The sequence below is a fragment of the Oncorhynchus keta genome, chromosome 25 (assembly GCF_023373465.1).
Source record: "Oncorhynchus keta strain PuntledgeMale-10-30-2019 chromosome 25, Oket_V2, whole genome shotgun sequence".
In the NCBI taxonomy this organism is placed as follows: domain Eukaryota; kingdom Metazoa; phylum Chordata; class Actinopteri; order Salmoniformes; family Salmonidae; genus Oncorhynchus; species Oncorhynchus keta.
The window spans coordinates 29,325,382-29,341,194 of NC_068445.1; the positions used below are offsets into that span (position 1 = coordinate 29,325,382).

The window sequence follows — 15,813 nt, forward strand, 5'->3', positions numbered from 1 at the left end:
TATATATATATATATATATATATATATAATATGACATTTGTAATGTCTTTACTGTTTTGAAACTTCTGTATGTGTAATGTTTACTGTTCATTTTTGTTGTTTTTCACCTTATATATTCACTTTGTACGTTGTCTACCTCACTTGCTTTGGCAATGTTAACACATGTTTCCCATGCCAATAAAGCCCTTGAATTGAATTGAATTGAATTGAGAGAGAGAGAGAGAGAGAGAGAGAGAGAGAGAGAGAGAGAGAGAGAGAGAGAGAGAGAGAGAGAGAGAGAGAGAGAGAGAGAGAGAGAGAGAGAGAGAGAGAGAAAGAGAGAAAAAAAGAGAGAGAAAGAGAGAAAAAAAGAGAGAGGCAGACAGACAGACAGACAGACAGACAGACAGACAGACAGACAGACAGACAGACAGACAGACAGACAGACAGACAGACTTAAAGCCAGAGACAAGGGGAGAGACCTGCTCTGGCACAGTACCCCTGCCTCCCCATAGACTCCCAGTTTCCCAGCCCCGACTCATATAACAGGATGATAGGACATTCCTCCAAAACAAAAGAGTGAAAACTAATGAAGGTACATACATCAAAGTTGGGCAAGGCTTTGTTTCAAGGTGTGTTATCACATAAATCAACTAACTACAGTAAAGATCTTTTCATCTAAACTTTTGAAAAAAGAGCAATGTTCCCCAGTCCTTTATGATGAAGCACCATTAAACCATACTTTACTTTATATCACTTTAATAAACCTCAATTAACCACCTTAATGGTGATGTATTTACATGGATGTTTCAACAACAGAAATTTGAACCAAAGAATAAACTTGTTTCAAGTTGTGTTCCGTATAATTTCTAAGAGCCCACAGTATGCTGTTTGTTCCTCACCGAGGATGCAGAGAGATGAATAAATCTCAAATATTTCCTCCTGAAATTCTCCTGCAATGGAACACATTGGTGTCTACATAAAGTCTGCATTGATAAAAGCTGCTCACTAGTTAGCCATGAATGACCTGCATAAACACTGAGGAATGCTCAATGTTGAAAGTTGGTTAGAGCAGTATGTACCCTAATGCATGTGCTTGATCACAGGTCAGACAACCACACAAACCTCACTTCTGAATCATGTCTATACAGCCACCTCTATTTACAAGCTGAAATGATGTGAGAGGATATTACTAAGGATAATAGAGAGGGACAGATGTTGCTCCTGACCTTTTCATGACCTAACTTGGAAAAACTCTGGGCGTTAATCTTAAAATGCTCTATGCCAAACAACCTTAAGGACATGACTGAAAAGAATGTGTGTGTGATAAACACATGAGGAACAGAACATTTATATTTATATAATAACAGTCTTAATGGAAAGCACACGGTAACTTCTCAGAAGAGCACTGGATGTCCTTTACTGTTGTTTTAAAGTGCAGATGACTGAGACACAATGCCACTAAAACTGCAATCCATACAAACCCATAAACTGCACAGCCCACAAAGCAAATTCAGTTCACATGCTATGGGTATTTTCCAGAGTTATAATTAAACTTGGTTACTTGAAACAGAAACTTAGAAAGAAGTGCAAGTGTACTAAAAACAAGACATTCACAGAGGAATCGGACAAAATATGCCCTAAGAAGCCAAAGGTAGGTGACACATGCATGCAAGCTTCAGGTTTCAACACTCTCCTAAGTCTTTGAAACATTTCCTTTGTGGTTCCTTTGTGGTCGACTGGCCAGCAATTACCCTGAAGTCATCGCAAGTGTCCCACAATGAAAGGGCAACAGTCTCTAAAATGTCTCTAAAATGTAGGCGGAAATGTTCTCACCCCAAGCACCTACTTTGAGTCCCCATACCTCTCATCATCCCCCACCACAGTATCACACTAGTATGTCGTCATGCCTAACATTAGACAGTGTACGTCCCAAGTGGCACCCTATTCCCTCTATATGACACTACTTTTGATGGGCCCTGATCAAAAGTAGTGCACTATAAAGGCAGTAGGGTGCGATTTGGGATAAAGCCAAGTGTAACCTCAAACTGAAGCTGTGAGTCACCACCACCATCAAATGACTGTTTCCAGATGATAAGGTAAAGGGAAGTCTCCATTAAGTCTGTGCCTGCGCTCAAATGGTAGCCTATTCTCTACTCAGTGCACTACTTTTTATCAGAACCCTATGAGCCCTGGTCAAAAATAGTGCACTACATAGGGAATAGGGTTCCATTTGGAACATAACCTGTGTGTGTGGAGGGCTTTGCCTCAGCCTGACTGTGTTTTACATTGCTTCTGTGTGGAGCTAACTCGGCGTGCCCCACATCTCAGTGAATGGAAAAGATGAGCCTGATATTCTCTCAGTGAATATCACAGCTTGAGACATCACAAAGAGCTGAAGGCGGACTCCAGATGTCTGGACCTCTACAGCGCAGCTCTTTGGAGCATTATAATCTCTACCTTTTGTCTTTATAAACCTCACCAGAGGAAGTGAACTGGAGCCATTCTTCCTCATATTGTCCCATTACAGGAATTGAATAGCATTGGAATTTGCAAACTGTGTACGGTCACTTCTCTGAAAAGATAACCAAAGTGGTGGTCCTTCTGTAGCTCAGTTGGTAGAGCATGGCGCTTGTAATGCCAGGGTAGTGGGTTCGATTCCCGGGACCACCCATACGTAGAATGTATGCACACATGACTGTAAGTCGCTTTGGATAAAAGCGTCTGCTAAATGGCATATATATTATTGAGGATGTTCAGCTATGGTGTGGGCCAGGGGCGCAACTTTGGTTTTAGAAGTGTGGGGGACATAATATATAAATATATATATACAGTACCAGTCAAAAGTTTGGACACCTACTCATTCAACCGTTTTTCTATATTTTTACTATTTTATACATATTAGAATAATAGTGAAGACATCAAAACTATGAAATAACACATATGGAATCATATAGTAACCAAAAAAGTCTTAAAAAACAAAAAAGTCTCAAAAAAGTCTTAATTTTGTATTTGAGATTCATCAAAGTAACCACCCCTTTGCCTTGATGACAGCTTTGCACACTCTTGGCATTCTCTCAACCATCTTCATGAGGTAGACACCTGGATTGCATTTCAATTAACAGATGTGCCTTGTTAAAAGTTCATTTGTAGAATTTCTTTCCTTCTTAATGCGTTTGAGCCAATCAGTTGTCTTGCGACAAAATAGGGGTGGTAAACGGAAGATAGCCCTATTTGGTAAATGGCCGAGTCCACATTATGCCAAGAACAGCTCAAATATGCAAAGATTAATGATAGTCCATAATTACTTGAAGTTATGAAGGTCAGTCAATGCGGAACATTTCAAGAACTTTGAACGTTTCTTCAAGTGCAGTCGCAAGAACCATCCAGCACTATGATGAAACTGGCTCACATGAGGACAACCACAGGAAAGGAAGACCCAGAGTTGCCTCTGATACAGAGGATAAGAGTTAGTTACCAGCCTTAGAAATTGGAGCCCAAATAAATGCTTCACAGAGTTCAAGTAACAGACACATCTCAAGATCGACTGTTCAGAAGAGACTGCGTGAATCAGGCCTTCATGGTTTAATTTCTGCAAAGAAACCATTACTTAACGACAACAATAATAAGAAGAGACTTGCTACGGCCAAGAAACACAAGCAACTGACATTAGACCAGTGGAAATCTGTCCTTTTGTCTGATGAGTCCAAATTTGAGATTTTTGCTTCTACCCACAGCGTCTTTGTGAAACGCGGAGTAGGTGAATGGATGATCTCCACATGTGTAGTTCCCACCGTGAAGCATGGAGGAGGAGGTGTGATGGTGCTTTGTTGGTGACACTGTCTGTGATTTATTTACACACTTAACCAGCATTGCTACCACAGAATTCTGCAGCGACATGCCATCCCATCTGGTTTGGACTTAATGGGACGATCATTTGCTTTTCGACTGGACAATGATGCAACACACCTCCAGGCTGTGTAATGGCTATTTGACCAAGAAGGAGAGTGATGGAGTGCTGCATCAGATGACCTGGCCTCCACAATCCCTTGACCTTAATCCAATTGAGATGATTTGGTATGAGTTGGACAGCAGAGGGAAGGAAAAGCAGCCAACAAGTGCTCAGCATATGTGGGAACTGCTTCAAGACTGTGGGAAAAGCATTCCAGGTGAAGCTGGTTGAGAGAATGTCAAGCGTGTGCAAAGCTGTCATCAAGGCAAAGGGTGGCTACTTTGATGAATCTATAATGTAAAATATAATTTGACACAATGTAGAAAATAGTAAAAATAGGTGTCCAAACTTTTGACTGGTACTGTGTATATATATATATATATTTATCCATTTGGATAAATAATCCAAACAGTCTACCCGACCACTCAGGGGCGTCCGCATGGTCCTAAAGCACACTGTTGCCTCATTTTGTATCACATTCCAATGAAAAATGGGGCAGGGACAAAAATGCAATTTAAGAATGTCCCCCTATCCCCCCTGTCCCCAGTCCTGGTGGGGCCATACTTGCGGAAACTAGAAAAAGTTTAAGTGCAAGGTTAAGTTTAGGCATCAGCAAATTAATATCATTGACATAGTGTCACGTGATATAATGCTACATTGTAGCTGATCCCATCAGATAAGCTGGCACACGTTAGGCCTAAGTTAACCTCACAAGGTGGCAGTGATTATTTCCTGTAACAAATTCCTCAGCAGTCTATCAAACTTTTTCTCCACAAACCAATGTAATTTCTTAAAACAGGTCAACTCGACCACCAGAGGGATACATGTAAACCTTGAATTTGGAGGTGTCAGTCATCGTTGGAGTCAAATAGAGACATGATTTGAGCTGACTCTCCTGGAGAGTGCTGGTCTGCAATAACTCATAAAATTGGAATGTGAACTCTTGAGGGCCTGCAGTGAGTGAGCGGAACAACACATAACACTCTGCCTTTGGTGGCAATTAGCTGCAGGCTTTTATGCAAAGGGGAGGTGTAATCCTGAATGGTGATTGGTTAAAAGTGCATTCCAGCTGGTGTCTATTCCACAAGTTGCCAACGGCTAAATCTATGACATTAAAATGCTCTTTTTACACTGTTCCATCTGACTGTGCAATCCACGGTCTCATCAGCCAAGGCAGGGAAGTTATAAACTGGATCTCCATTATAAAATGCACCTAAACATTATCTTGCAATTCTTTTAGACTAATATTTAGTTTTCAACAGTGGAGATTAGTATAAACCTTGCTGTCTGTCTGTCCGACATTTGCAACATTGTTTCAATACTCAAATTCGATCTCCATCTGTCCCAAAGTAATGAACGTGTAGGGGTCGGGAGTCGTGACGAAAGAGAGAGGCAGGCAAAGTTTCTCAGCCAGTCGAAATTATGAATCAGCAACCATCATTTTTATAGATATATACAAAGAAATGTAAATTGATAAAAGGTAAAACTAAAGTCTGGCTAGTTTGCAGTCTTTCCAGCTTCAGATTGAAGCCAACCTTACTTTGCTACCTGACAACTTTACGTTTTTTACTTTTTAATTACCGTTTATATTTTTGTTTTTTCCCTCAACTTTTTTTTTCATTCAACTTTTTCACTCCGGACGCTTTATCTGGACATGGTTCGTCAGGACCTCCTTAGCCGAAGCTAAGTAGTAACATTAACATGATGCCTTCTAATTGCAGTCACTGTAGTCATAATATACAGGTGAACGATCGCCTTACGGTGATGATAGCTGTGCTACAAGCCCAGCTTCAGACGCAATCGTTAGGCAAGTGTAATTTCATTGTAGGAAAGGATAAAACAGCATCTGTGCCACCAGTAAGTACAGATAGTAACGTTAGTATGAATCCCCTCGCACGGTCCCCGCAGCCGGACAACTTTCTCACGGTTTCTGGAGGGAAATGCTGTAGGAATGCTCAACTGGTGTCGCTCATTCAGCCGACAGAAACTTTCAACCGCTTTTCCCCATTAAGCAAAGAGTCGGAGTCAGAGGTTGAGCCTTCTCTTGTCTTTACTCCTCCCGTTACGGGGTCTGAGACGCCAAAGCTTCCCACCATTAGCTCTGACAAATTGCAAACTCTAGTCATTGGTGACTCCATTACCCGCAGTATTATAATTAAAACGAATCATCCAGCGATCATACACTGTTTACCAGGGGGCAGGGCTACCGACGTTAAGGCTAATCTGAAGATGGTGCTGGCTAAAGCTAAAACTGGCAAGTGTAGAGAGTATAGCGATATTGTTATCCACGTCGGCAGCAACGATGTTAGGATGAAACAGTCAGAGATCACCAAGCGCAACATAGCTTCAGCGTGTAAATCAGCTAGAAAGATGTGTCGGCATCGAGTAATTGTCTCTGGCCCCCTCCCAGTTAGGGGGAGTGATGAGCTCTACAGCAGAGTCTCACAACTCAATCGCTGGTTGAAAACTGTTTTCTGCCCCTCCCAAAAGATAGAATTTGTAGATAATTGGCCCTCTTTCTGGGACCAACAAACAGGATCAAGCCTGACCTGCTGAGGAGTGACGGACTCCATCCTAGCTGGAGGGGTGCTCTCATCTTATCTACCAACATAGACAGGGCTCTAACTCCTCTACCTCCACAATGAAATAGGGTGCAGGCCAGGCAGCAAGCAGGCTGTTAGCCAGCCTGCCAGCATAGTGGAGTCTGCCACTAGCACAGTCAGTGTAGTCAGCTCAGCTATCCTCATTGAGGCCATGTCTGTGCCTCGACCTAGGTTGGGCAAAACTAAACATGGCGGTGTTCACCTTAGCAATCTCACTTGGATAAAGACCTCCTCCATTCCTGTCATTATTGAAAGAGATCATGATACCTCACATCTCAAAATAGGGGCTACTTAATGTTAGATCCCTTACGTCAAAGGCAATTATAGTCAATGAACTAATCACTGATCATAATCTTGTTGTGATTGGCCTGACTGAAACATGGCTTAAGCCTGATGGATTTACTGTTTTAAATGAGGCCTCACCTCCTGGCTACACTAGTGACCATATCCCCCCGTGCATCCCGCAAAGGCGGAGGTGTTGCAAACATTTACGATAGCAAATTTCAATTTACAAAAAAAAAAAAGTTTTCGTCTTTCGAGCTTCTAGTCATGAAATCTATGCAGCCTACTCAATCACTTTTTTATAGCTACTGTTTACAGGCCTCCTGGGCCATATACAGCGTTCCTCATTGAGTTCCCTGAATTCCTATCGGACCTCGTAGTCATAGCAGATAATATTCTAATCTTTGGTGACTTTAATATTCACATGGAAAAGTCCACAGACCCACTCCAAAAGGCTTTCGGAGCCATCATCGACTCAGTGGGTTTTGTCCAATATGTCTCTGGACCTACTCACTGTCACAGTCATACTCTGGACCTAGTTTTGTCCCATGGTATAAATGTTGTGGATCTTAATGTTTTTCCTCATAATCCTGGACTATCGGACCACCATTTTATTACGTTTACATTTGCAACAAATAATCTGCTCAGACCCCATCAAGAAACATAAAAAATTGTGCTATAAATTCACAGACAACACAAACATTCCTTGATGTCCTTCCAGACTCCCTCTGTCTACCCAAGGATGCCAAAGGACAAAAATCAGTTAACCACCTAACTGAGGAACTCAATTTAACCTTGTGCAATACCCTAGATGCAGTTGCACCCCTAAAAACTAAAAACATTTCTCATGAGAAACTGTCTCCCTGGTATACAGAAAATACCCGAGCTCTGAAGCAAGCTTCCAGAAAATTGGAACGGAAGTCTTCCGAATAGCTTGGAAAGAGAGTACCGTGCAGAATCGAAGAGCCCTTTATGCTGCTCGATCATCCTATTTCTCCAACTTAATTGAGGAAAATAAGAACAATCTGACATTTATTTTTGATACTGTCGCAAAGCTAACTAAAAAGCAGCATTCCCCAAGAGAGGATGCCTTTCACTTTAGCAGTGATAAATTCATTAACTTCTTTGAGGAAAAGATCATTATTAGAAAGCAAATTACGGACTCCTCTTTAAATCTGCATTTTCCTTCAAAGCTCAGTTGTCCTGAGTCTGCACAACTCTGCCAGGACCTAGGATCAAGAGAGACGCTCAAGTGTTTTAGTACTATATCTCTTGACACAATGATGAAAATAATCATGGCCTCTAAACCTTCAAGCTGCATACTGGACCCTATTCCAACTAAACTACTGAAAGAGCTGCTTCCTGTGCTTGGCCCTCCTATGTTGAACATAATAAACGGCTCTCTATCCACCGGATGTGTACCAAACTCACTAAAAGTGGCAGTAATAAAGCCTCTCTTGAAAAAGTCAAACCTTGACCCAGAAAATATAAAAAAATATCGGCCTATAACGAATATTCAGTTCCTCTCAAAAATTTTAGAAAAGGCTGTTGCGCAGCCACTCACTGCCTTCCTGAAGACAAACAATGTATACAAAATGCTTCAGTCTGGTTTTAGACCCCATCATAGCACTGAGACTGCTCCTATGAAGGTGGTAAATGACCTTTTAATGGCATCAGACCGAGGCTCTGCATCTGTCCTCGTGCTCCAAGACCTTAGTGCTGCTTTTGATACCATCAATCACCACATTCTTTTGGGGAGATTGGAAACCCAAATTGGTCTACACGGACAAGTTCTGGCCTGGTTCAGATCTTATCTGTCGGAAAGATATCAGTTTGTCTCTGTGAATGGTTTGTCCTCTGACAAATCAGCTGTAAATGTCGGTGTTCCTCAAGGTTCCGTTTTAGGACCACTATTGTTTTCACTATATATTTTACCTCTTGGGGATGTCATTCGAAAACATAATGTAAACTTTCACTGCTATGCGGATGACACACAGCTGTACATTTCAATGAAACATGGTGAGGCCCCAAAATTGCCCTCGCTAGAAGCATGTGTTTCAGACATAAGGAAGTGGATGGCTGCAAACTTTCTACTTTTAAACTCGGACAAAACAGAGATGCTTGTTCTAGGTCCCAAGAAACAAAGAGATCTTCAGTTGAATCTGACAATTAATCTTAATGGTTGTACAGTCGTCTCGAATAAAACTGTGAAGGACCTTGGCGTTACTCTGGAACCTGATCTCTCTTTTGAAGAACATATCAAGACTGTTTCAAGGACAGCTTTTTTCCATCTACGTAACATTGCAAAAATCTGAAACTTTCTGTCCAAAAATGATGCAGAAAAATTAATCCATGCTTTTGTCACTTCTAGGTTAGACTACTGCAACGCTCTACTTTCCGGCTACCCGGATAATGCACTAAATAAACTTCAGTTAGTGCTAAATATGGCTGCTAGAACCCTGACTAGAACCAAAAAAATTGATCATATTACTCTAGTGCTAGCCTCCCTACACTGGCTTCCTGTCAAGGCAAGGGCTGATTTCAAGGTTTTACTGCTAACCTACAAAGCATTACATGGGCTTGCTCCTACCTATCTCTCTGATTTGGTCCTGCCGTACATACCTACACGTACGCTATGGTCACAAGACGCAGGCCTCCTAATTGTCCCTAGAATTTCTAAGCAAACAGCTGGAGGCAGGGCTTTCTCCTATTGAGCTCCATCTTTATGGAATGGTCTGCCTACCCATGTGAGAGATGCAAACTCGGTCTTAACCTTTAAGTCTTTACTGAAGACTCATCTCTTCAGTGGGTCATATGATTGTGTGTAGTCTGGCCCAGGAGTGTGAAGGTGAACGGAAAGGCTCTGGAGCAACGAACTGCCCTTGCTGTCTCTGCCTGGTTGGTTCCCCTCTTTCCACTGGGATTCTCTACCTCTAACCCTATTACAGGGGCTGAGTCACTGGCTTACGAGGGCTCTTTCATACCGTCCCTAGGAGGGGAGCGCCACTTGAGTGGGTTGTCACTGATGTGATCTTCCTGTCTGGGTTGGCGCCCCCCCTTGGGTTGTGCCGTGGCGGAGATCTTTGTGGGCTATACTCGGCCTTGTCTCAGGATGGTAAGTTGGTGGTTGAAGATATCCCTCTAGTGGTGTGAGGGCTGTGCTTTGGCAAAGTGGGTGGGGTTATATCCTTCCTGTTTGGCCCTGTCCGGGGGTGTCCTCGGATGGGGCCACAGTGTCTCCTGTCCCCTCCTGTCTCAGCCTCCAGTATTTATGCTGCAGTAGTTTATGTGTCGGGGGGCTAGGGTCAGTTTGTTATATCTGGAGTACTTCTCCTGTCCTATTCGGTGTCCTGTGTGAATCTAAGTGTGCGTTCTCTAATTCTCTCCTTCTCTCTTTCTTTCTCTCTCTCGGAGGACCTGAGCCCTAGGACCATGCCCCAGGACTACCTGACATGATGACTCCTTGCTGTCCCCAGTCCACCTGGCCATGCTGCTGCTCCAGTTTCAACTGTTCTGCCTTACTATTATTCAACCATGCTGGTCATTTATGAACATTTGAACATCTTGGCCACGTTCTGTTATAATCTCCACCCGGCACAGCCAGAAGAGGACTGGCCACCCCACATATGCTCTGTCTAATTCTTCTTTCTTTCTCTCTCTCGGAGGACCTGAGCCCTAGGACCGTGCCCCAGGACTACCTGACATGATGGCTCCTTGCTGTCCCCAGTCCACCTGACTGTGCTGCTGCTCCAGTTTCAACTGTTCTGCCTTATTATTATTTGACCATGCTGGTCATTTATGAACATCTTGGTCATGTTCTGTTATAATCTCTACCCGGCACAGCCAGAAGAGGACTGGCCACCCCACATAGCCCGGTTCCTCTCTAGGTTTCTTCCTAGGTTTTGGCCTTTCTAGGGAGTTTTTCCTAGCCACCGTGCTTTTACACCTGCATTGTTTGCTGTTTGGGGTTTTAGGCTGGGTTTCTGTACAGCACTTTGAGATATCAGCTGATGTACGAAGGGCTATATAAATAAATTTGATTTGATTTGATTTGATCCTGACAGGTTGCATCACTGCCTGGTATGGCAACTGCTCGGCCTCCGACGCACGCCACTACAAAGGGTAGTGCGAACGACCCAGTACATCACTTGGACCAAGCTTCCTGCCATCCAGGACCTCTATACCAGGTGATGTCAGAGGAAGGCCCTGAAAATTGTCAAAGACTCCAGCCACCCTAGTCATAAAATGTTCTCTCTGCTACCACACGTCAAGCGGTACTGGAGCGCCATGTCTAGGTCCAAGAGGCTTCTAAACAACTTCTGCCCCCAAGCAATAAGACTCCTGAACATCTCTGTTGTCATCTATGCATAGTCACTTTAACTAAGTCTACCTACATGTACATACTACCTCAAATAACCGGTGCACCCGCACATTGACTCTGTTCTGGCAACCCCCTGTATATATTGTTATTTTTTTACTGCTCCTCTTTAATTACTTGTTAGTTTTACCTCTTATTCTTATCCATATTGTTGAAACTGTACTGTCGGTTAAGGACTAGTAAGTAAGCATTTCATGTGACTAATAACATTTGATTTGATTTGATTGACCCGTTGTATAAAAGTGATAATGCCCTCGAAGCCGGTGTTTGGAGGATATATAGGCATATATACAGTTGAAGTCGGAAGTTTACATACACCTTAGCCAAATACATTTAAACTCAGTTTTCATTTCCTGACATTTAATCTTAGTAAAATGTTCCTGTCTTAGGTCAGTTAGGATCACCACTTTATTTTAAGAATGTGAAATGTCAGAATAATAGTAGAGATAATGATTTATTTCAGCTTTAATTTCTTCCATCACATTCCCAGTGGGTCAGAAGTTTACATACACTAAATTAGTATATGGTAGCATTGCCTTTAAATTGTTTAACTTGGGTCCAACGTTTCGGGTAGACTTCTACAAGCTTCCCAGAATAAGTTGGGTGAATTTTGGCCCATTCCTCCTGACAGAGCTGGTGTAACTGAGTCAGGTTTGTAGGCATCCTTGCTCGCACACGTTTTTTCAGTTCTGCCCACACATTTTCTATAGGATTGAGGTCAGGGCTTTGTGATGGCCACTCCAATACCTTGACTTTGTTGTCCTTAAGCCATTTTGCCACAATTTGGAAGTATGCTTGTCCATTTGGAAGACCCATTTGCGACCAAGTTTTAGCTTCCTGACTGATGTCTTGAGATGCTACTTCAATATATCCACATCATTTTCTCCCTCGTGATGCCATCTATTTTGTGAAGTGCAGCATTCCCTCCTGCAGCAAAGCACCCCCACAACATGATGCTGCCACCCCCATGCTTCACGGTTGGGATGGTGTTCTTCGGCTTGCAAGCCTCTCCCTTTTTCCTCCAAACATAACAGTGGTCATTATGGCCAAACAGTTCTATTTGTGTTTCATCAGACCAGAGGACATTTCTCCAAAAAGTACGATCTTTGTCGCCATGTGCAGTTGCAAACTGTATTCTGGCTTTTTTATGGTGGTTTTCGAGCAAAAAAAAAAAAAGTGAAATAATCTGTCTGTAAACAATTATTGGAAATTGCACAAAGTAGATGTCCTAACCGAATTGCCAAAACTATAGTTTTTTAACAATACATTTTTGGAGTGGTTGAAAAACGACTTTTAATGACTCCAACCTAAGTGTATGTAAACTTCCGACTTCAACTCTGAATAACACCAGTGCCAATTTTTCTTACAAACACCGGCTTCTCAGGCATTATCACTTAAATAAGACATACCACTATGAGGTGATGAATGAACCCTTTAGGAGCCCAGTAGGTATGAGGTATGAGTTAGTAGATATAATTAGTTAGTTTGTTTCTGGTAGCCCAAGTTTCACTGAAAAATGTATTGTGGGCTTCTGCACTTTACTTTGAAGTCATTATTGGGTTCAAGCTGTGATTTTGGCTGGACACTTTTTTTGAAAGCCACGTGTACTACTTATGTCAAAAGGTGTGTCTGCACAGAACAGCTCAATAATAAAAAGACCAGCTGTGAGGGCCTTCTTGGATGAGGAGTCAAGAGCCAAATGTTCTGGAACATTGCAGTGCAAGAATCTCAGTCAACAACAATGTCAACCAAAGCCTCTTCGGGGCCATTTCCTGGACACAGATTAAGCCTAGTCCTAGAATTTTGTATTTTTATCACCCAACTTTTAACCTAAATCCAATGATGTCGTGGCATTTTTTGGTTGATTTCACATTGAATTCACGTTAGTTGACAACTTAACCAAATGTAAATCAAAAGTGGGTTTGTAGTGGGTTTGTAGTAGGTTTTAGTGGGTTGGTAGTAGGCAGGTTGTTTACCTCCACATTATTGGCCATGGTGTTGATGAATTTAAATCCTGGAATCCTTTTGTCGCTGCACACCACGCCCACGTCCTCTGTGTGCTTGCAGTCGGAGACGCCGATCCCGTTGGACATGCACAGTGCCAGGGTCTTCTCTTTCCCAGTGCACTGGACATTGTCAAACCAGATGCGCCCTGAAAAAAAGCAGGATTCTCAACACATTGTAGATACATCAAGACCTCCGTAGGGAGGAACCTTTTTTCACCTGACCAGTGGTAGCTAGCGAGGCCAAACAGCCAAGCAAATTTGGCAAAGTGACTGGACACAGGCAGTAATTCTGCTGCTGAGTTGTACACTCACTCCCTTATCCCTACCGTATCTCCGCTATAGATGTGGATTATTTATTTTGGTGAAAGATGAGTCAGAATGTATTGTAAAAGCTTCACCGGAAAAATTGCTTAACATTGGCCAATAAAACACATCCCTGAAAATAGAGTCAATTATTTCCCATTTCATTACACACATGCATAATGGGTTGATGTGTAATAGAAGACATTTTACCTTCTCCTTTCCCATATTTAGAGGACGGAGACCAGGAGACAGCCTCCAGGTAGCCCAACTCCCTGCACACCACCTGGGCAGAGTGAATAGAGAAGTCGTCATCACAGACCGTACCCCACTCGCCTTCATAGAAAACCTCCACGCGCCCCTCGTTGTGCTTGCGCTTATCCCCCGCCAAACGCAGCTGTATCCTAGGTGTGTCAGGTGGCAGCTCCGGGGCAGTGTACTGCTCCTGCTCTGGCTCTGGGTAGCCCTGTGGATAGCCGTGTGGGTAGCCTAGTTGTTCATACTGGGCTCGACACAGCTTTAACAGGCCCAGCAGGATGGTGAAGCAGTAGGGGAGCGACCACGGGGCCAGCATGGTGGTGTCTGTCAAGTCAGACAGTAGACTGAAGAGGTTATCTGTGGGAGAGTAGAGAGTAGGAAAATAACATTACTCATAAAAATAAAATAAATCCTTTGGCTACTTTGTCATGTTTTTTTACTGGGAGACTGGTGGTTGGAATTCAGCTAAAGAAGTACCCTACATTCAAAGTATTACAGTGACACTGATTGAGGCCATTATTAAGTGGAGGAACAGAGTTGTGGCATGATGTCATCATGAGGTATGGAGTCACAGAGAAAAACACTGATTTACAGCATGTCCTGACTCCTGCTCCGAGGTGCCCCTTGGAGCCTTGTGAGTCAGTAACAAAGAGCATTTAAACACACAAATGTACATCTGTAGATCACATAGCCTATCCTTAGACCTGAGCAATAGTGTCTAAATCAAGTTATGGTCTTATAACCAGTATCAATTACATTCAAAGATATGTATGACAGATGGTTTTAATCAAACAGCATAACTCCTTTTAAGACTGCTGAAACATTTCACACAAAGCACTGAGCCAATGAACAATAAAGTGGCTTTCAAATTATGTAAACTAAAGGCTGTCTGTCTGGAAGTTGAAGCTGGATCTTTCTATTTGCCAGCATCTTTCTTTTTCCCTCGCTGTGACGTGGCAGTTGGTTACACAAGTTACAAAACATAGATGTTACAAAATCAAGCCCAACAGCTGGCATTAAGCCCACCGGGTGTGCATCTCCCCACAACGGCACATAGGCGACATAACCAGGCTGATGTTTTCTTTAAACCACATGGATAAAGATCCACACATATGTGATCTGGAATATAGGATACAGATATAGATATAGAACCTCTATCTTTCTTTAAACTCAATCCTGCTTCAGCACTCTAAGATTAAGATTTAGGGTCTCAAAGTGGAACACAGACAGTACAGAATCACAAAGTAGTTCGCAGAGCAAATATAAGGTAAAGATTCAAAAGTATAAGATGGACCACCCCATGAAATGGTGACCTCTTGGATCAAACAGAAGTCTCCTGGCAACAGCGAATCAAACAAGGTATTCAGGAAGCTCTGGCTCCCTTTGGTCTTAAGTAAAAACCAATATGTCCAGGCGGAGAAACTCAACACATCAGCATCTATCGACAAACTAGAACGCTTCTTTTACTGCTTTTAAAAAAGAAAGACATTAATTCCATGATGAGACATAGAAGAATGGCACACTTGTCTTTTCTATCTCCTCATGTTTCACCGTGAGACAGCTAGACACATAACTACCACTGACTAGGGACAGCAGGGCATCTGGGTCAAAGGGAGGAGGTTCCGGGGTCAATATGTCAGGTCAGAACAAAGAGTTAGAGACTTCCTAATATCTTGCTCAGACCGTTAGACTGTTTAGAACGAACTGGATCATTCTAGATAGAAGAAGTCTGTCTTATCATGCATGGATGGCGATCGAATACTCTATAAATGCATTATACATATGCAGCTCATAGAAAGTGTTACCAAACCATCAACTTGAATAGTTATTTCACGGTTCCTTCTAGGTCAAGACAGTAAAGTAGAATCAAGTCAGAGAACTCCTGGCACATGCCTTTTTTTTTCTTTTTCTTTTACAGGTAACTGCCCAAATAAAGTAAACACCAAAGTGACTTGATTTTTTATTTATTTTACTAGGAAAGTCAGTTAAGAACAAATTCTTATTTTCAATGACGGCCTAGGAACAGTGGGTTAACTGCCTGTTCAGGGGCAGAAT

The 15,813-nt window shown here is 42.5% G+C and overlaps 1 protein-coding gene across 1 annotated transcript in view; it reads right to left on the bottom strand.

The window, feature by feature from the left end:
* The window catches only part of LOC118358503 (lysyl oxidase homolog 2B), a 47,867-nt gene that overhangs the window by 30,742 nt on the left and 1,312 nt on the right, over window positions 1–15,813 (bottom strand). Inside the window, exons 2-3 of the mRNA XM_035736402.2 lie at window positions 13,714–14,115; window positions 13,171–13,346 (exon numbers count right to left, since the gene is read on the bottom strand). Of these exons, the coding sequence (XP_035592295.1) occupies window positions 13,171–13,346; window positions 13,714–14,074 (537 nt within the window). The 5' untranslated portion in view covers window positions 14,075–14,115. The remainder of the gene's footprint in view (window positions 1–13,170; window positions 13,347–13,713; window positions 14,116–15,813) is intronic.